Source organism: Delphinus delphis, chromosome 1, assembly GCF_949987515.2.
Source record: "Delphinus delphis chromosome 1, mDelDel1.2, whole genome shotgun sequence".
Taxonomy (NCBI): Eukaryota; Metazoa; Chordata; class Mammalia; order Artiodactyla; family Delphinidae; genus Delphinus; species Delphinus delphis.
Window position 1 is genome coordinate 168,051,945 of NC_082683.1, and position 22,741 is coordinate 168,074,685.

Consider the following 22,741-nt stretch of genomic DNA (forward strand, 5'->3'; position numbering starts at 1 on the left):
CTACAAGACAACTCTCTGTGCCTACATCAACTGAAAAATAAAACTGACTTAAATGCAAAAAACTTAATGAAAACCATATGACGCAAGGAAACAAAATAGTCCCCACCCTCACTGGCCTGGTTTTACACAAATATTTAATCAAGATCATACAGAAGCAGTCTGTGTTGATTTTGAAGATGAAGACAACCCTTAAAAATGTTAATCAGCTTCCATTTCAAGGTTCAAACATACACTGGCAGCTATTGAAAAGAAAACTGAAAACAGAGGTTTGGAATTATTCATTAGTCTAATACCAAATAATTAAGAGCTTAACCTCATTTCAGTTTTGAAGGGGGAAAATTAAAGTCAAATCCTAAAAAAATAAACATTATAATCATATCTAAATTTAGCAATCAGCAATAGCTGATTTCATTGCTTTCCCTAAGAAGAGCGTTCTGTTTCCATTTTAATTTATTTTCACCTAAACTAAAAAAGGTTCATACCACTGGTTAAATTCATCTTAATACCTTTGTTGTTGCAAATTTTTGTAAGCTATTTACAGCTGTAGTTAGTAATCTCCCCTACATTTGTGAAAGGAAAATCAAAATGGAGTCAGTATTGCTAAGAGAGCCCTCTAAAACACAGCCAAGGGGCCATTAAAGAAGTGTGACTTATGCACATCTCAGCCTGGACGGAATCTCACCCTTTGACCTGATGAAGCCATCCAGAACATCTACCAGAAATTCGTGACAGCATAGCCTATCTACTTATTGGACCCTACCCTAAAACAACTCATGATTTCTTAAGGACAAAAATATTTTCTGACTTCAGTCAGAGTCAATCACAATTCTCGTCGGGTGCCTTTTAACAACCTCATGGCTTTTCATCTTTATGATGAAACTTTCTCTTCCCTGTAACACTCTTCTGGGATCAACCGAATCGTCTGCATCTCCCAAACTGCAATTCTTAAGACCCCAAATAAACTCTTTTCTTATTTGCAGACTCCTGCTTCTTTTTTTTTTTCTTTTTTTTTTTGGTTGACATATTAAATCCTATCTAAAAGTTCTGCCTTGAAATGAAGGGTATATGAGAAATCCCTTTATATAAAAAAATGTATTCTGGTAGAAATCAAAAGAAGTAAAATATAGCCCCAAATCTTTAGAATTTAAATAAGAGCACAAATGATTTTCTAATTGTGCAAGACATTGTTAACATACCTCTAAAGAACTGAAAATTCAATCATAAAGGACTGAAAATTTTCAATCTAGAATATACGAGAATTCCAGTGAAGAACCTACTGATTCAAGTTTATATGAAAGATCCCATATCTGAACAAACTCAAACTTTTCTCTGATTCCCACAGAATTCTTAATAAGCAATTCCTACTTGCCTTTATCAATTTTTGCCTTCTCTATTCCTTCACAAGCTTGTTTAACTCTTACTAGGATGGTATTCCAGGCAACAAGCCCACTGGGCTTCATTTTTGTTAACTTTTTGTTTAGTTTCCAGATTCTTGTACAGTTTACAAATTCAGATGGGTAATTTCTAAGATCCAAGCAAACTAGAAAAGCATTTAATAAGAGATCCCAGGAAAAAAGATCAAGATGCTGAAATCATGTCACCTTTAATTACAGCCCAAGCACATATTAAATGTACAGAACTCTCTAAGAAAACCTAATGCTGCCTGGCTTTCCAAGAATTCAGGCCTAATATTCCTGGAAAACAAGCTTTTTTGATGCATTTTTTTCATCCACTATACTGTTTTTTGCTTTTATTTCATTTGCTGCCCTTCACTTTACTATGCACTTAACACTTATGTCCTTGTTCAAAGTGGTTCTATTTGGTTTCTTCTGTTCTAACTTGCTATCTATATACATCTAGCTCCACAAAATTAAGTCTTAGGAAACATTCCTGCATCCCTGATTTTCTTCATTGTTTATATTCTCTTAAGAATTGTTAAAAGCTGACTATACTGCCTAAAAAGACAAACAGAACATCTCAAGGAGCCTTTTGACACAAGTGCTCTATACATTTTCATACTCAATTAGGATCATGAAATATTTAGAATACACTTTGCCAGTCAGTCTCTTAAAGCACATCCTTATTCTTATACCTACTACATTACATAGTACATTAGTGAGAATTGAGATTTATAAACAAATTAGCAGAGCTATGAATTTATCTAGAAAAGAGACACCAATGTTTTAATATCACAACTTTGTTAAAAGCTTAAATGAAAAAAAACATACATAAGCCCCTCCTCCATGTGAGGACACAGCAAGAAGACATGGCTATGAACCAGGAAGCGGGTCCTCACCAGACACCAAATCTGCCAGTGCCCTGATCTTGGACTCCCAGACTCCAGAACTTTGAGAAATGAATGTCTGTTGTTTCAGCCACCTAGTCTGTGTTAATCTATTATAGCAACTTGAATGGGCTAAGACAGCATGTTACCTATTTCCTCTTCTGAAATATGAGGGACGATAATAGTAAATACTCTCTCCCTCACATATCACATACACACATAGCCATAAAGGTCATTGATATAAATAAATGGCTGCTTTTGCCAACACAAAACTCCTTGTCATTCTTTTAAATGTAATATGTGATTATTATCCCTCCATTCTTCTCCTTAATTTCTTGAAGTACCCAACCCCCAAGGTCTTTGCAGCAATGAAACGTACAGACTTCTTGCTAGTCCAACACTGCAGTTAGTTTATGAGACGGGGTATCAACAAGGAAAAATTTTTTTTCAAAATATGGAAAAGTTCTTTGTAAAACCATGAAAAGCTAGCTATACAAACAAAACTAAGTTATATCTGGTAGATAATATGCATACTATCAATCAATCTAGTGAAGTCAACAAAAGATTTAAAAATAAATGGATTGTCTCACTAGAGTTCCTTGTACAAATGGGTGATTCCAAGTCTGGGACACAGGAAGTTCAAGGTTTGGTCTGGGACATCTTGTTATCCCAGAAGGCAAGAAGTACTCAAAGAAAAATGGGGTCATGTCAAAAGGGCACAAGAGCCACTTTGCACTGGTTCCCATTACCTCATTTGTGAATTTAAGCATCAAAAAGCATAATGTTTGTAAAATACTGAACAAATAAAAATTCTTATGTCCATGATACTAAACAAAAAACAACAAAAGGCGGGGGGAGAGAAGGCTCTCTTGCCAGCACTGGAGATGACTGCTAACCCAACTCCTCACTCCAGAAAGCAGTAATTAAAGGGAAGGGAACATTAGCCCCCATCTTTAGGAAATTAAATTCATCCCTAGAAAAATTAAATAAATAAAAAATAAATGAGAAAATCACCATTCTGTAAACTCCAATGACATAACTGTTTTAAACAAGGATCATCAATTGATGCTAAAAGGCAAAGGAAAGATAGAGAAAGGTACTTGCTCCTTCCAAAGTTATTCATCCCAGAAATTACTTTATAACTGTAGGGGGGAAATGCACTTTTAATAAGGGACTATTTATTACCACTTTAACCAAATGAAAAACTACCATCACTAATATGGATGTGATGCAATAGTAAGTACAGAGCATCTAAGTATCACACCTATGAAATAGGCCAAAAGAGTTTAACCTAAATCCTAACCTTTAGTCCTAACTTCCAGCCTACTAAAAAAGGGGCAGAGGGGAACAAGTTAAAAGATATCATGACAAAACCATCAGGCAAATTCAGAATCTGGATTCATTCTTCAAGACAACTGGTTTGTCTCTTTATATATTCTTCTTAAAAAAAGGTGGGGTGGGGTGGGAGAGGACAAGGGACTGGTCAAGAAGAAAAGAGACCAGGATACAAGCAAATGCTCGGTGTGAACCTCGACTGGATTCCAGTTCTCGAAGTTATTAAAGAATCCTTTGAATTCTGTGGTATGTGAATCATACAACAATAAACCGAATTTTTAAAAAAGAATCTCTGGGACAGTATAGGGACTACCTTCAAATAATCATCCCAAACAAACAAAAACTAGGTGGAGAGAGGATAGGCAGACAGGTATAAAATAAACACATGGACAAGTGCTAACAATTTTAGAAACTAGGTGACAGAAATACTGGTCTTTCACATGTTTTTCCTGTTTGAAAATTTTCTATAAAATAACTGAAAAAAAAAGGATTCTAAAATTTCTATTAGGCAAACAATGATTAAATGATATCCAATAACTTTAAATTCCTTGATAAATGAATAGAAAGTCAATTCTAACAGTAAACTTATAAAGAATTTTCTTTCTTTCTTTTTTGGCCACACTGCGTGGCTTCCGGGATTTTAGGTCCCCGACCAGGGATTGAACCCAGGCCCACAGCAGTGAAAGCGCCAAGTCCTAACCACTGGACCACCAGAGAATTCCCCAAAGAATTTTCTAAATGAGTCTAATGAGTTTCATAATTCTGAAGTGTTTTACTATAATATTTTATCTTACTTCCTCCTTAACCAGTTTTAAGGAATGAGGTTTTAAAGTGGGTCATTCCCCAAGTGCTACTACATAACCAGTGAAGGGGAGGTGAGACCCAGAACTCAGCAAGCTGCCTTGCTTACCTCTCTGTCTAGTCTGGGCAGGCAACACTGGGGCTCGCCAGACAGCCCCCCTTCTTTCCAGCTCATCTAGGTGAGAGAATGGAGACAGTTTTCTGTTCTGCTTCTAAAAAAGTACCTCACTATTTTAAGCACACGGGCACTAATGGCTGAAAGACAGTTCTGGAGCAATAGAGACTAGGTTTTCACCCCGAGTCTGTCAATTATTATCAGTGTGTCCTGAGGCAAGTCATTTAATCTGACTTTGGGTTTCTCATCTTTAAATGAGAGTTCTAGTATTTCTTAAAATGATAATTATATAAAAACACCTTCCATAGTACCTGGCGCAAAGCAAACAATAATAAGGCCCCTCCCAGCCCATTTACCCTGTCCCTACCACTAATGCCCTGAGTCATCACGTACACACAGAGCCCCCGACTGAGGACATCTGTGATCTTCTAATGTTCTGCGCACTATTCACAAAGTTGAGAACGTTCAAATAGTAGGAAAGCACCCACTTAGAAACCAAATCCCCCTTGCTAAGGAAGAAAGTTACAGTTCAACCACAGCTTGAAGTGTGGGGTAAGAGAAAGTGGACACATTTCTAGGTCCTCAAAATCTAGTTTTATTACTGTGTAAGAAGAATGCATTACTAGGCCAGACACACCTAAATGAGAGAGAACCTTCCAAATCTAAACACAATTTTTATTCAATTATTAGATAATTTTTGGACGATCCAGTAATTCAGCAGTAGTAACAACAGTTTCCTTACAAACTAGCTTCCAAATTCAGATTCATCTTTAACTATTATCTGTTAGGAAAAAATAAGAACTGACTATAAGAAACTCATTCTAATGACATGCTATTGCAAACATTTATATAGTGCTTCCTAGATGCCAAGCTTTCTAATTCTAAGCACTTTACGTATACTAAATCACCTGACTCTCACAGTATCTCTGTGAGGTCGTTATAACTCCTAGAATGACTGTCTTAAACAGAGAAGTATCCTAGGTTTGGTGTGGGTAAGCAACCCATCTGCAGTTAGCGGCAGACCAAGTATTCTGAACCCAGGCGGTCTGGTTCTCTAGTCAGTGTGTAAAATAATTCTTTTGATTTTTAAAAATGCACCATAAGTGCAAACACATGGGTGTAAGACACATCTTGTGCAGGACATTTAAATTAAAAAACAAAAATCAAAGAAAGAAAGAAAAAGCCTCAATCTCACTGATGAAAATCCTATGCAAGCAGCCACTTCAGCCCCTTCAAATAGAACATTTCTTCAAAGCAGGCCAGAAGATGTACGGCACCACTATTAATTTTTATTTTAACAGTAACTAAAGATTTCCACAGCAGCTCCATAATTATATTTTTCACTTATACCCATATTTCCCCCATGTCAAATGCTGTATGTCACCACACTGCCAAACGTACGTTCACTTTGATTAAAACTGCTGTTCAAATCAGAAACCACCCTATGTTAAAATTAAACAGCATATTTTAAAAGTGAGTACAAAGAGAAACTGGCTTTAGGCTGTTCCCATCAACAGCAAAGTGTACAATCATGCTCATTCTTACTTCAAACTTGGAGTCTCTCTTTTGTCTAAACTCTAATCTATTTAGGCATTTTCAGTAAACAAACATTAAGCTGAATTATTTACAAAGTGAGCATTCCACACATTCCTGTTAGAGCCGCTTTCATGTGAGAGTAACAGTGTTGCCCTGCAATGTAGGGGCAACTTAAGGACAGCATCTTTCTCCACCCCCTTGCCTGCCTTCCACACCCCCAACTCCTTTTAAAAACGGAGGCCTGGAAATGGCTGGGGGACCACCTAGGGACCTGTGTGAGGAGTCCCTCCATTCCTAGGCTTTCTCCCTTGGGAGGAGAATTCAGTAGGTCTATGAATCAACAGGAATGCACAATTTTAAAAGTACACAGCAATTCAGAGTCTAGGTCTAAGTTACCAAGATACCAAAGAAGCCAGGTATTTCAAAAGTATTCCCACCACTAAATACCTAGCTGTGAAGAAATCACATAGTTGTCATTTATGAGAAATGTATGAGAAACAGAGCCCCCTAACTTACCTCTATGCTTGACACTTAAAGCACTCACATCACAAAATCAGAAAAAAGTAAATACCTAGTCTCTTCCAGTAACTTTTCCCCTTGATTTTGATTGAAATTTGTTGTCCTGCAATCAGTAAGGAAATTACTTTCTAACAGAAACTAGCTAGCACTTTCTCTTACTACAAAATTATTATTGCGGTTTCGTTTTAACAAAAGCCCAAATTGATATATTGACAATTTCAAATAAATGAAAACACTGCAGAAAGTCTGTAATTTCAAGAGTGTTAATAACATATAGTCAATGATCTCCTAACAGCAGCCAATATGCTCTCCTTAGAGACTTAACAGATTTAAATTGCATCACCTTTGCTTCTGTGCCACCTTTAAGGAAACAGGCACTTAAGTTCCAAGAAATCTTACTGAATTTTAGTCAACTTTTCAAGAAAAGAGCAAAAGGAATAATCACAACTTTGAAAGGTAAGGAAAAAAATTAGCAGCTCTAATTATTAAAACCTTGATTATTCAACATACTGGGAAAACATCACTCTAGACTGGTATGTGTTCTGAATGGGGGAAGGAAGGTACTATTCCCTTAAGGATTAAAACTAATCTCTAGTGAAAACTTTTCTTATACAAAATGTAAGTTTTTGTTGCTTCCTTAAACAGAGTGCCCTAAATACAATCTTATCTTAAAAAAAAGAAATTCACTCAAGGTCAACATCAAGGAAGCAGCCAACGTGCCCTGCCACATGTTGGTATGTGGCTGGTACATTCAGGGCTGCATTTATTTGGTCCAAGGGAGGGATTTACAGATTCTGGATTACAGCATTCCCTCCGAATAGGTGACAATTAATTCTTTAAACCTAGAAATGTTTCCATTTCTAAAGTACACTATTCACCTTCCCCGACTGGGTAAACAGACTAACTGTCCTCTGTGTTCGGGACCCTGCAGAGACAGACAGACTCGTGAGCTCCTGCACTAAGCGGCCTTCACACACACACTGCTCTTCGGGCCGCCTGTTCCTTTGTGTCAGGCTTCCCGCACTAACCCAGGGCCTCTGCCCCGCGCTTGACGTTTTTGACCTGATTTACTGTCATTCGTCTCATTTCTCATTACAACCTGGAGCAGACATTGCCTCCAAAAGTCTTTACCTCTCAGACATGTTCCACCTTTTACAGTCTTGATTTGGTGAAAGCTGTCACCATTTCTGAATCTCCCAAGCTGTCGTCGACCTCACAGTCACCCCACCCACAGTCCCTCCCTCTCCTTCATCCCTCTGAATCAGGTGAGTCCCAGACCCAGTCAACCTCAAAACTGCCTGTCAAATCTGGCTCCTCTTTTCTTCTCACCCCCATGCAACCTTAGCTCACCCCCTTTTAGTTCTCCCCTCCTGCTCTGATTACCACAATAGCCTCCCACTGGTTGGTCTTCTGACACTGGCTTTACATCCTCCAGCCTTCTTTTTCTTAAAAATAATCAAACCTTATCACATCACTTACCTGATGAAAAATTACAACTGGCTCCCAAATGCCTAAAGGATAAAGTCCAAATTCCTTAACTGAAGGTACGAGACTAAAAAATCTGATCCCAACTTACTCACTAGCTCCCCACCCGTCAGCAAACACCCTATATTCCAACCCCTATGGAAGAAGAAAAGAGAAAAGAAAGAAAATTATAAAGAATGTGAAAAACTGGAAAACTCTTAGGCTTTTTCCCCTTACAGTAGTACAAAGATTGGCAGTTCTTTTCCTCCTAACCAACTGCTTAAGTGTGCCTTGAAAAGAAGTAAAAATGAGATGCACGGTCTCTTTTTTCCTTGAATTATTACTAGTGAAAATGTCTACTGATTATGGCTTCGTTCTCTGATGCTTATTTCATTTAAGTGTTTTCAAAGACTGTCTCAGTATAGGCTGGTTTCAGCAACACTGAACACTTGTTCCAATTTATGACTTTCTTCACGAAATTCTTTAGCTTGAAGGTAAACACTTCAACAGAAGTATCACTCACTGCTGCCTCCTTCCCTGTTATCATCTGAATTCACCATTATACAATGAAAAATGCTTCTTCAGTTACTCAAAGCACCTTTACCTACAGGCTAGGTTGGTTCAATGGATGAACTAGTGCCACCACTACGTTTGCTTCATGACATTTTAAAATCAAAGCTAAGGTTCTTATATTCTTCCAAAGCACATTCCTCTTGAGAGTCACGTTTTCTATGAACATTCTCACATCATAATTTTTCCAACTTTAAAACTTTCTAATTTCATGAGCTAACATCTATACCACCTGGAACATGAACTAAAACAATTTTTCAAATGGTTTCTCTTCTCGTTTCTATGTGAAATATTCGATGGACTGATTCATTCAAAGAACCAACCTCCACTGAATTTGACATTCAATACTTTACCCCAAATTTTTATTTTTTGGCTAAGAATCACTCTTTTCTTAGGCTTTCTAACTTCCACTAACAATGTTGCATTTCATAGCCCTATCTCACAAAATATAAATAAAATAAAAATAAACTAAGTCCCCTGTATTGATTTAACAAGATTTACTGTGACATGATATGATAGGGAATAGAGAAAACAATGGGCATAAAAGTGGATACTGGGTAGTGAACTCACCAGTAAGTGACATACTTCTGCATATAAGCTTTACAATATAAGGAACTTTTTAAAAAAGGAAAAAGCAAAAAAAAAAAGTGTTAAATTTGTGAATGCCAAGGTGTAATGTGTTTACATTTATTAACGTGATGTATATCATCTGTACAAATGACCTGGCTTAACATGATGAAAGAGATACACAATTATTTATTAAGAAAAAAAAATAAACCATACATATGTAACTGAAGAAACAGCTCATTTTTTTAGAGATGAAAAATACTTAGAATAATAACTGCCCTAGGCACTAGAGTGAAGGCTTTTTTTGATTTACAAATATTAGCTGTTATTTCTTCTGAAACAAGCCCATCAAGTAACTTTTTGTCTTACTTCACAGTACCCAAGCTCAGCTCCAAGGAGTAAAGTACAGTAATTGGTGACTCAAATGTAATTTAATATATCAGTGTGACATCTTTCAAAATACTTGTAAGTCATTTCGAAATCTCTTTCCCTAAAAATGATCTTTAAAAAGCAATTACACCTTTTCTGCCCTAAGGAGGGGTTTCTAACATATGAGTTCCCAAGTACTTTGCTCTAGAAATAATGACTACCTACAACAAAATTAGGAAAGAAAAAGATTTAAAAACTTCTAAGGGCAACAGCATTGTCCAAGTCAGCAGGATCAGAGGAGGAGAAATGTCTTGATAAAGAGCTAATGATATGAAAGGCAGTCTTGGAACATATCAAACAGTACTCCAATCTGGGCACCAAAAGCCTTGAAGAAGATCATGGTTTTAAATGAAATAAGCAGACTTTAAACAGCTGAAGTTGTAGCTCACAAAAACAGTAAATATAAAAACATAAAATGAAGTAAGTCAAATGTAGATGTATAGTGCACAAATACATATCACCCTTAAAAAAGAGTTATAAATCATAGATATGTGACTTGTAAAGAAATGAATTAGTAATTCTCGTTATCTATCAATCAGATTACGTAACAAAAATTAACAGACTAGTCATATTTTTTAAAAAGCATATACTCTCTTTTCTTCTTTATTTTCTAAGAAACAATGCTAAACGCACATGTGCCAGAGCATGAATCTAAATATCTAAAGACTCTCAAAGGAAGAGAGATAATCACAACGATTGTTTCCAAAGATGCAAACCCATAGAAATAGAGGTGAATATATCTGCTTCACGTGGACGTTTCCCTCTTTATATGGCTAAAATTTTAGGAAGTGTGCCTATAATGTATTTTTCAAACAATTCACTTCAAAACATTAAAAATGTCAAAATTTAAAGGTTTATTGTTTGTGAAATACTTTATAATCAACTTAAGACTACCAGTAATTCCATTAAAGCAATAAGAAGCTACGACAGATGAACCTTTTTGCTTTTAAAATAAAAAGGAGGTCTTCCAATTAACCCCCAGACATGTATTTATCTCCAATTCTTACAGGAAAGCCTACAAAAATTAAAATAAAGGTATAAAAGTTATAAACATACAAGGAAACAATACAGAAGGGAAAACAATAGGAGACACAATACGCCAGCAAATTTTGGGGGGATGAAAACTAGACAGAGTAGTAGCAACCAATTAACAGAGAAAAAAATAAGCTGATGTTTAATGACAAACAGTGGATCCATGCTCAGGAACTGGGGGCAGTGGGCGGAGGTAGGGGTAATGGGTGTGATAAAACAGAAGAATGGCTGATAGTCCGTGTAAGCAGCAGTTATTAGACCTCTTGGCCCCCTCGCCAGCTTATGGAGGCAGGTGACTGACACTAACATGGACAGCAGTTTACTCCCTGAAAATATTAAACCAGAGAGGTCCTGGACTCTGGAGCACTGGCTAACACAAAGAGCTTGTACTGGATAAGTCTACGTACTGAATGCTGGAGCCCCAAAGACTATTCCTACATTCTGCTCCAAGAATACTGGCAGCAAGTTCTTACCCCATACATAGGCAGAGGATTCTTAAGAGTCTTCTCTAGAAAAGATATAAACTTCCAGAAGAAAGTCCTACAGAAGCTGACATTTGGACATTCCCCAACAAAAGCACCAACTCTCTTGACTCTTCTATAGCTGAGCTCACCAACCAGTAAAGCCTGGGCTCATGCTGGGATGCTCAATCCATTCTCTAGTACTTTACTCGTAAATATGAGTAGACACTGAGGATCGCCATGTACTAAGGAAGGCCTCCAACTGGAAAGACTGAGGCCAAAGCAAACAGCAAAAATGAGCTCAGAAGAGACTAAAACAACGCAGAGCAGAAGACAAATTTAAGATGCCTATAATTAATTCCCCAAAGAGAACAGACAGTGCATTCGTGAAACAATAATAGGATCCCAAGAATAAAACAAAGGAACAAAAAGTGTTCTTCAAAATTAAAAAATATGAAGTCATATATTTTTAAAACTCAATTTAAGGGCTAGAAATCAAAGAACTTCCCCCAGAAAGGTGCCAGAGAGAGAGAAAATTAGAGGGGAAAAAAGTTATGAAAATAAGAGGATCAATCCAGAAGATCTAACAACCAATTAGCAGAAATTCCAGAAAGAGAACACAGAAAAAAAAAAAGGCACAAAAATCATCAAAGATATTAAATCCAAGAAACCAAACAACGTGTCTAGAAGGGAGGAACGTGAACTTCTCACTGGGTTGAGAGAGCCACCACGGGCTCAGCACAGGGAGTGAGCAAGCCGCCCGGCACATTTCACTGCAGAGTTTCAGAACAGCAGAGATACAGAGACGAGCCCAAAGGTTCCAAGGGGTAAAGAACCAGAAATCAAAACAGCATAGGGCCTCTCACTGGCAAAAAAAAAAAAAAAAAAAGAAAGAAAGAAACAATAACTTCAAATCTCTGAGGGAAGATTATTTCTAACACACACATCTATACTACATTAGTTTCCCATGTCTGCCATAATATCACTACCACCAAGTGGGTGGCTTAAAACAACAGCCATTTAGCGTGCCACAGTTGAGAGTGTGGCCAGGCCCCCCTTCCTGAGGGCTGTGGGAGAGAAGCGCTTCTGTGCTTCCTCCAGCTCCTGGGGGCTGTCGGCACTCTGACTCGTGGCTGTCACTCCAGCCTCTGCCTCCGCTGTGACACTGCCCCTTCTGCTTCTGCCTGTCAGATCTCCCATGTGTCTCTTACAAGGACACTTGTCACTGGACTTAGGGCCCATGCAGATAATTCAGTATGATCTCTTCATCTCAACATCCTTAACTTAATTACATCTGCAAAGACCCTTTTTCCAAGTAAGGTACATCACAGCTTCCAGGTATCAGGACGTGGACTTATTTCGGGGGCCACCATTCAACCCACTACATATATCTAGCCAATGCATCAATTAAAAATGAGGATACCCAAATACGTTCCCAGAAAGCTACTGGTAAATGTAACCTCATCAAAATGAGGGAGAAAGCCAAGAGAAAATAAGACATTTAGTCCAAGAAACAGAGACTACTGCACAGGGAAGAGGCAAAGGGAATTCCCAGGACAGTGATAAAGCAAAGTCGAAAATAGACAGTGCCTAGCAGGTAAAAAACAATCAGTCTGGACTGTAGCAGGGTGACCATGAAGAAAATAGTACTGAGAAGGGTTTAAGAGTTCTTTTGAAGAGTGTAGCAAGCCTTTGGTGCATAAAACAAAGCAAATGTTAATTCCAGGAAAACAAAAACTGTAAGGAAATAAAGAAAGAAAATATTATCATATATTACTTGGCTTAGCAGTGAATAATGTTTACATTGAATACAGATTTAGCCAAAAACATGAATATACTATATTGGAAGGACCGAGTATGAGATGTATGGGGTCGAAGGAATGTTAAGAATGCCAATTCTTTACCTTCCATAAAAGATAATATCTAATATTGATAACAACACAGTATGAATATTATTTAATATATGGAGGTAAACACTAGAAGAAAGATCTATTACCTTGGGGCGAAGGGACAAGACAAGGGGTAGAGGGGGATGGGGAAGGGTATTTTATTTAGTTATAGTTCCCTTTTGGAGCAGTGTTCCTATTGCGTTGCAAATAAAATTTAAAAAAAAAATTAATGCAGCAAAAAAGAAAAGGTTCTGAGAAAAGTAACTTGTTCAGGGCCGTAATATAGCTAAGAAACGTTTGTCACAATGTCTCAAAGTTTCTAATATCTTGCAGGAGTATGGAAATTCTTGAAACAGGGTTCTTAAATCCCCAAGTCACATGTCTTCCTAAGGATTCAAAAACGGACAAACAGACAAACAAATAAACCAACCAACCACACACAACACCAAGAGCACTCCTGAGGTATACTGACAGTAATGGACCCGACCTCTATGTTAGATTATTACCACTCTACCCAGCTTTGCTTAATATAACACAACTGGCTCTTGTTTGTTTTGAACTTTAATGTCACAACCACCGGGTAAAGGGCCTGAAGATATGAAGGTCTTTCTAGATTGGTATCCTGACAGACAGCTGCCAGTGAATCCAGTTTATATGTGGATGGACGCTAAAGATTTCACAATATTAGAAATAAGAGATTAAAAGCCTGTGTTCTGAATACCATTATGCTCAGAAAAGAGACACCAATGAGCAACTTCCATAAAATCTCTTCTGTCAGACTGTATGAGGAGAGAAGGCGCATTTATTAGGCAAATGTGTAGCAGCAGTGGTGCTAGGATAAGGTGAACTAAGAGAAAAAGCTGAAATCTTATTCTCTACTTAATTAACGTCCTCCTTTATCCAGTCCATTAATACATGACTCATTTCCGAATGGTGTTTTGGCACACCAAACCGATTCCCACCTTGGCCTTCCCTCCTTCTCTTCAATTGCCTTAAAAGTCCACCTATTTCAAGTAACCTACATAGACTTAACTGTTCTATGTCCTAAATGAATAATGTAGGTTACTTTGAAATTCTCCCCACAGATGGGAATAGCCACTTAATTTATAGTCTATTGTACCTAGTGTAATTGATGATAATAGTCTAGACATACTAATTGAGAATTTGTATGTTGTCATGTTAATCTTATTTACTTGAGATCATGTGTCTGTCTGAATTGTAAGCCTTTAAAAGATACAAGGATAGCACCTGGTACAAATAGGTACTTTACGTTTTTCCATAAGTATAAGATCAAAATGAAAACAAACATTTTTAAAAGAAAAAAATGTGCCAGGGTAGCACTGGTGTGGGATAGGTAGTTCTAGAAACAAATTACTTTTAAAGCAAAGCCACTTTGGTTTAAATCTCAAGGAATTTTTGACCTTGTCTCAGATTAGTACCATGCCTGTGATCACTCAAGTAGAAAAAAAGAAGGTCAAGGGCAAAAGAGCAAATGGTAACAAAGAAAATGCAATAATTCCACTGAAAAGAACCCTTCATGTATTTTCATAACTCATGAAAAAACTAATCCCAAAGCAAAAACAAATGCTTCTACTAAAACTTACTTTGAAACCAACGAGGAAAAGGGAAAAAAAGTCTTTCCTTTTCCATTGCCCCATTAGCTCTTTCTCATCCAATGCTGCTGGATCTTTCTCCAGTTCTTACAGTAAAATATCATTACATCACAAGTGAGAACAGAACACAGCCTGTTAGACTTTTTAACTAAAAAGTACAAATCCCCATGCACAGTATTCATGTGTTCATAATTACTTCTGACAAACACTTTAAAAAGGCAGCACCAGTGAGCACCACATTTACATAAATATACAAAATTTGAGTCCTTTGATATTCAAGAGATCAGCAAAGTATAAACAGCTTAGAAAATTTTTGTCAAAATTAGGTAAAATGGCCACTTAATCAAGAAACTTGAAAAATACTTCAACACTAGGCTAGCATGAAATTCCTAAATGCTCTTCTTGCCAGAGTTCCCATTGTCTTCCCAAAATACAAACAAAAAACTTACGAAAGCAACTCTAGTTTCCTGATTGAAGTACTCTTTGTTGGCCATAGAAACCAAGCCATCAAATCCAACTATGTACTTTGCTTTAATTTAAAAAAAAAACACAGCCCTTCTGAGAGTAAAGCACATTTCAGAACCTTTCACCTGGTACAGTAAAAAGAAAGCTAGTGGGGGTTCATAGGTCAAAAGGCTGGAGAAGCAGAGATTCATGCCAAAGATCATGAAAAGTATTTATGTTCTTCATCTCCCAAACAGCCAAGTATCATCAAAGCTGCCTCAGCACAAGGATGAATTCTCACCATATTTCCCAAAGCTCCAATTCTTCATTTCAGAAGTTACACACCATCACAATTACTGCTGTGGGTAACAGTCTCAATTGAAGCTGTATCCCTCACTTAGTCTTCTACAAAATGCACAAAACGCAGGATTTCAGATAGGAGAGAAACTGCTCTTGTCTCTAAAAAATTTACCTGAATCTACTGGTTCCTGAGTTCTAACAACATCTATAACTGGCAACTTCCATACTGAATAAGTCATCATGAAATTTAAGAATACAAACTTTTAAATTAGGCTGTGGGCATGTAGACATTTTAATAAAATCTGAAAAAAAAACAAAACAAAACCAACCCTATAATTTTATAGTATGCTTTTTCACCTCAAAACTCTAAGAGCTGACATCTGATGCACTGAATCCTATCTAACGGTCTTACCTGTTTGGCTTTTGAGTTCTTCCCAGTCAAACATTTCTCATTTGTGCTTCCATCCATTCCTCTGAGAACACTGATGAAATCTTTCTTGGAAACAGTTGATATCAGCTTAGCACGCTTTCTAATAGAGCCTCCAGCTTCTTTAACCTTTTCATCAACGTTCTTCTGATGCTTTTGAACAGCATTAAATAATTGCACCACACCCCTATAGAACATAAATGACCAGAGCAATGTAGTTAAGTAACAATTACAACTAGAACACAAACTCTGAGGACAGAAACAATGTATTTTCACTGCTCAGAAAAGAGGCACTAATTTAATAGGCACTCAAGTGAAAAGCGCTGAATAAATCTGAAAAGTGAACATACATTTCAATGAATGAATATAAACTTCTGAATAGAGAATAAATATATGTGGATTGATTTGTGATTTTTTTTCAGCTTTAGTCTTTCTAAATCAACTTTTGTACAACTAGAACTAAGAATCAGAACTAAGATGTTTTAACACAAACATCTACTTCTCAAAATATAAAGGCTTTACAGTGTAAATGGAATGAGCACAGCCTTTATTTACAGTTAGCTGTCTAATCATCTGATGCTAGGAAAGATTTTCTGGATCTCAATTTCATCTGTAAATGGGAAAAACAATACTCAAGAAGCTCAAAAAGTATTCAGCTATGTTACCTGCAACTCTTATAAGACTAATTTAAAAAAATATTTTTTGAAGTACTTTGTCCTATAGTTAAACTCACCGAAAGATAAACTCTGAAGATTAAGAACTGTCATGTCCATTACAGTAGCCACGAGGCACACGTAGCTAGTGAACACACAAAATATGGCCAGTATGAACTGCAATGTGCTCCAAGTTTAACATACACACTGGATTTTGAAGACTCAGTATGAAAAAGAGAATTTTAAAATCTCTTTAATAATTGTTTTATATTGATTACACGCTGAAATAGTAATTTGACTACACTGAGTTAAATGTATTATTTAAATTAATTTCACCTCTTTCTTTATACTTTTTTCAATGTGGCTATAAGAAAATTTTAAATTACACACATGGATCACATTATATTTCTACTGGACAGCAATGATTTAGACCATTAACATCCCTTCCAGCTCTAAAATTCTACAACCTATTAATTTTCCTGCTCTAATCATCACTGGCAGAGGCAATCCGCCACAGGCCCTGAGCATCCCTGCACGTTCTTGCTGGGTTCTTCAAGAATGCAAGGCCCCGACTGCTCTTTACCCAGGCCATTTCTCAGGGTTGTGTTTGCAGTACGCAACCTTGAAAGATGAGGTAATGTCTCCCCCCGGACAAAGAGCAGGCTTGTTACCATTCACCATAAAAGCAACAGACTCCCAGGTACAGAGTTCCTCTCCTGTAACACAACCCACCACAGGCACAGGCATCCATCTAGGGCACCTGCACTGCCCCCGTGGGACACAGGGAACCAGTGGGAACGTGAAGCTCTGGCTACTGCTTTTGCCGTGAGTAACAAAGTCCTTTGTCTCTGGCCCACAAGCCTCTTGTCTCCTGCCAGCATCGAAGAAACTTTACCAAGCTGGCTTATTTGTTTATAAGGAGGGTAAAATTCCATACCCTTCACAGCAGGGCTGGGACCAAAGTGAGGAGAGTGAGATGCCCAGGGTATAAAATTTAAGGAGGCACTTATTCTCTGGCACTAATCCTGCACTCTTCTAAGCTCTGCACGGGTATTAATTATTTAATTCTCAGAGAAATCCTATAGGGTAGGTATAATATTCTCTCCTTTTTCTAAGGAAAAATAAACTGAGACAGACAGAAAGTAAGTAAATGCCCAGGGACACCCAGCTAGCCAGCCAGTGTGCAGGGACAGGTCAGCAGTCTGGCTCTACTGCTCCCTCTCTTACCCATGCAGCCTCACTGTCTTACTGTACAACACCCAGATGGACTGTTGTAGGCAAACAGGACATTTAAGGGAATTCCACTAAATGTAATTGCTATATTCTTTAAGCAGCAACCCAACTGTTACCTCCACCGTGGAGCCTGCTGCAACTCCCCTACAGTCTCCCATCATATGTTCCTAACACATCAGACGTACCTTTATTTACAGAGACTAGAACTCCTATACGTAAGTGGGCAAAGACGATGCAGCAGCCACCAGCTTCTATTTATCTTTGAACACAGAGGGCAACAAATGAATGTTTGGTGCCAATGATTTAAAAAAATGCTGAGTGAAAGGACAGCACGAAGCTGCTATAATGTGTAATTTGTGACGTCATATAGTGCAAAATAACAAAAATAATCATCTAGCGCCATAATTTAAGACAAGCATCCTAAGAGAAATGCAGTAAGAGGTCTGATTATACTGTTCTTGTGACTATAAAATACAAGATGATATGAAATAGGTTCATACCAAATATCCACTTAGCACGTTATATTCTTGCCTCACGAGACCTCCAGAATCTGCGGTTGAATCCAGTATTAAATAGGCAGAGGCTCAGACATAAATCACTTGGCTCTGAGAAGGCAGACCTTAAGAATCAAAGCTAGTCAGAAATGGATCACTCCACAGCTTTAGAGTACTTATTTTTTAAAGGGCAAGAACACTGTCTTACCTCGTTGCAATTCTCTGAAGATTTCTCTCTGTTTCTTTGTCTTTGACAACATCTGGCTTTACTCTGCACATCATTTCCCATTCCCGCTTCTTATCAAGCTGTGTTATAAATATTGTTATGTGAAAGAATATTAGGCATTTTTGAAAGTGCAGCATACTTTGATATGATACTCTGTGAAAGGACAAAGGTAATAAATCATTCTGGCTTAGTTTGTCACAGGGACTTTCAAAAACCCACACTTTCAGAGGTTCGGCTCAGGGAGCCTGTGGTTAGCACTCCGAGTGTCATGTGAGAGGCACCAAGTGAGCTGACGGCAGGCTCTCTGACAGCAGGGGCCTGGAGAGCCGCCAGCCGGGCAGGACAAGGCAGGGTGTGCGCAGCCCCGTTCCCGCCCTGCCATCACCAGATCCTCGGAGGGGAGCATCAGCAAGGCTCCAAACTACCCTCTTCCGTAACCACAAGTTTAAATACCATTTCTCTTTATTTTTAGAAACTGACTTCCTCAGCAGTCAGAACTATTAAGAATTTGTATCAGCTTTGAAAAGAATAGCGTCGTATCCAGATATACCCTGTTTATACAGTGACTATTTTTCTTTTCTCTTATGGCACATCTGACCAATATCCTTGCCAAATATGGCATATCAGTCACAAACTACAACAAATGGATTCTTTGCTATAACACAGAAATAGAAAGGGATCAGGAGATAAGGAAATCTCAAAGACAACACAATCTAATTCAAAACTGTTTTCCGGGGGTATCCTGGTCTCAGGTACCTGATTTGGTAGCTCAGGTACCTCAGCTTCTCCAGGTCCCCTCCTCAGGCCAACCTATCACCAATATCAAATATACTGAAATGATGAACTAATCACCAAGAAGCTGATGAACATCAAAACAAGTAAGAATCAGTGGAAAAAAGTCTCCTTTTATCTTTTCCTTTTCTCCATTCATTTAATCTCTCATTTTGTATTAATAAAAACATCTGATCACGGTAAAACCAAATCTTTGCTCTTGGTATCAAGATTACTCTGATTCCTTTTTAAAGGAGTAGATTCTTCCCCAAATCATGTAATTTATTTTAACTATCATGAAATTCATTATCAGACTATGCCAGAAATTAAAAAATCTTACTTTTAAAACAGTTGATTCTTAATTTTCTATTGTACCCAGGGGATAACAGGCATGCAGGATCCCAAAATTTTTTTTAACTTTGAAATGTACTTTTATACTTATGATTAGAAATAAGTAGCCAATATTCTGGAAACCAGTAATATTTAACATTAAAAAACGATGATAATTTACATAGCCTCTACCCAAAAATATACACTCAGAGTGTTTGCGGCTGCTGTGTTGTGTTTCTGGTATCCACACGAGTGCTTTCATGCATTATGTGGACAGTACCATCTCTAGCACTCAAAGCTTTGGCCTAGAGCAGAGTTACAGACTCGTTTCTGTTGGCTTCAAAATGCTGTTCTCTCATTGGAACACGAGGACTACAGGTAATTAAGGATTAAAGCCTCTTCTAGCTTTTGCCAGATAGAAAACAAAGATTCAAATTTTCAGTTGAAAAGCTATCAGTAAGATTTAGAGATAAAACTGATCTTAAATAAACTACAATGAGAATATCGAATTAATAAAAGAGCGGTTGTTTCTAAGAGCAACACTTGAAAAGTTCCATCTTTATATAGCCTCTTACAGAGAGCCAACCAGTATTAGGAACAAAGAAAACATTCATCTTGAAACAAGATAAGGGGATGGTGAACTTAAAAGGAAATAAATGCCATTGAAATCTATTTTTCTTTCATTTTTACCTATAACATAACTCTTGGAAATGAGTACTTTTATATTGTCAGTATGATTGTAGAAAGTTATTTTTCTCTCATTAAAAAATACCTATTTCAGTAACCAAATATTTTTAGACCCAGAAATACCTCATCAGGGGATATAAAACCTTATTATTGTTTCTCTATCTCCTCTGTAATACACAACAGCAAACTTAAGTCCAACTTTTGGCCTTTCCCTTTCATTAGTAGGCGGCACTAGTCTAACTTCTTCCACCAGTGGTTTAACAAAAGGTACCAGGAACTCAAGTTTATCCAACAGTGAAACAGTTTGTTTTCAGAACTGCAACCAACCCCTGACAATGACATCATCAAAGATTTATACCATAAAACAGATTCTGAGCAAAAAGTAACTAACATGATTCTATTAGTTTAGAATTAATAAAGTTAGTATCTGGACAGCTAAGTTGAATAAGATACTCAAACCCAGGAGTCACTGTCACATGTATAACTACTTGATTTTAAAAGGATAAATTTCCTTGGCGTTTACATTTCTATTGCTTTGCTTAGATGAACAAAAAGTGAACATGCTCAACAGAATGATTCAGACTAGATTTCTGAACACAACCTTGGTTATGCACCCTCACGTAAAACGCAAGTTACAAACTGTAATGTTAGTTGGACAAACACTGCAGGGAGCAATCTGGTGCAGATAAGAACTAGACTAGACAACCTAATCTACAGAACAACTGGTAGGACACACCTGTTTTCTTTTCTCTAGTCTCTCTTGCTTTAACTTCTCTTTTTCCTTTTCCAGCTCCTTGTTTTTGACCAGAATGGCGGGTTTACTTTTAGGAGTCTTCTTGTTAAGGATTTTAGCCATGGCATCTGCCCAGCCCACATTAGTTCCAACGCTAGCTTCTACAGCATTTTCACTGCCATCGTCACAGGGCTCAGCTTCATCCTCATTGTCAGCTTCTACTGCTTCTTCACCAGAGGAAAAGTGATCCTTTTCCGATCCACAGCTTCCTACAGAACCTAAGAGTAGAAACAAATTAAACTTTAAAACCAGAGGCAGACCTTGGCAAGGCCACGGTAAGACCCCGGGGGCCCTTCCTAAGGCTAACGGTTCTCCATCAGTCTTCATTCTTGCAAGGGGAGACTTTTCCGAGTCCCACAGCTGCAGTAATAGCGGAGAATGGCAGGACCCTCCATCCTACTGCCATCCTCCCCCAAAGACCTGGCCCAGCCATGTGGACGGGGAGGCCGCAGTGGCTTCAGCACCGAGGACCCAGGGAGTAGAAAAAAATCCAACAGCCCCACCACGTCTTGTCATCAAGGTGGTGACAGACGCTGACATGGTGCCAGTGCAGAGTGTGTTCAAATCCCCAGGCTTTGTGTCATTAAACTACTTGAAATGACTAATGAAGGTTACTTTAAAAACAAATAACAACAAAAACTTTAATCTGTCAAGAAAATGGTATAGTGATCCCATGGCACAGAGAAGTCAGATTAAGTTCTCTGAGGGCTTTGGCCCAGATGTTTAAAATTCTGAATTTGTGTGCAGAAAAATCTAAAACCCAACTTCCTTTTATAGAATCTGCATATGACATTAATCAATTGGGGTGTTTCAACATTTCTGAAAAATAATCTAATGAAGTGATATGTGCCCAGGGTTTGACTGCACTGCTGGGTGACTGAGTGAAAATATCAAGTTCTGGGTTGAGGATACAAATTCGTATACTATTGAATTTTCTATTCAGAACCACCAAAACAAGCATATACAGGTTACCAGCAAACTATGTCATCATGTAAGATTCAAATGGCTGGGATCAGAGGAGTGGCCTAAACAACAATCCAGTTGGTGACCTTACTCAAAAATCAACTTGCCAAGAAGCTCTGGGTACTTTTAAGTTTTGCAGCCTGTCTCAAATTCTAAAGCTCACTGTACTTAAACAACAAGAACACAAGCGCCAGCACAGTGTGTGGGTAACTATATGATCCAGAGCCTTCTGAAGAGCTTCTGCTTTGCTCTTCAGAAACCCATGGAACTATTAGGAAATACTTCAAAAGTAGTTTTATATCAGCTTATGGCTACAATCAAAGTGAAAGGAACTGAATGTGTAGTCAGCTCTTCAATTCTGAGTGATCCTCCCTAAACTCTTGACTTTAAGCCATGAATTAAGAGAACTGCTGAAAAGACCTGACTTTTAGCTAGTCATCATTATATTTGCTTTTTGGTATTACTTTTGCATAAAACTTTTTTTTTTTTTTTCCTCGCGGGCCTCTCACTGTTGTGGCCTCTCCCGTTGCGGAGCGCAGGCTCTGGACGCACAGGCTCAGAGGCCATGGCTCACGGGCCCAGCCGCTCCGCGGCATGTGGGATCTTCCCGGACCGGGGCACGAACCCGTGTCCCCTGCATTGGCAGGCGGACTCTCAACAACTGCACCACCAGGGAAGCCCCAATACCTTTATTTTTTAATTGTTGAGAATTCATGAAATAAAAGGATGGAAAACTAAACATTTAACATATTGAAACTAAACTTGTAACATATTAGAAAAAAGCAAATAAATATAAAACAAAACA

The 22,741-nt window shown here is 37.9% G+C and overlaps 1 protein-coding gene across 1 annotated transcript in view; it reads right to left on the bottom strand.

The window, feature by feature from the left end:
- Positions 1 to 22,741, bottom strand: part of RRP15 (ribosomal RNA processing 15 homolog) — a 46,783-nt gene that overhangs the window by 12,852 nt on the left and 11,190 nt on the right. The window contains exons 2-4 of the mRNA XM_059998318.1: positions 20,917 to 21,191; positions 18,375 to 18,472; positions 15,772 to 15,973 (exon numbers count right to left, since the gene is read on the bottom strand). Of these exons, the coding sequence (XP_059854301.1) occupies positions 15,772 to 15,973; positions 18,375 to 18,472; positions 20,917 to 21,191 (575 nt within the window). The remainder of the gene's footprint in view (positions 1 to 15,771; positions 15,974 to 18,374; positions 18,473 to 20,916; positions 21,192 to 22,741) is intronic.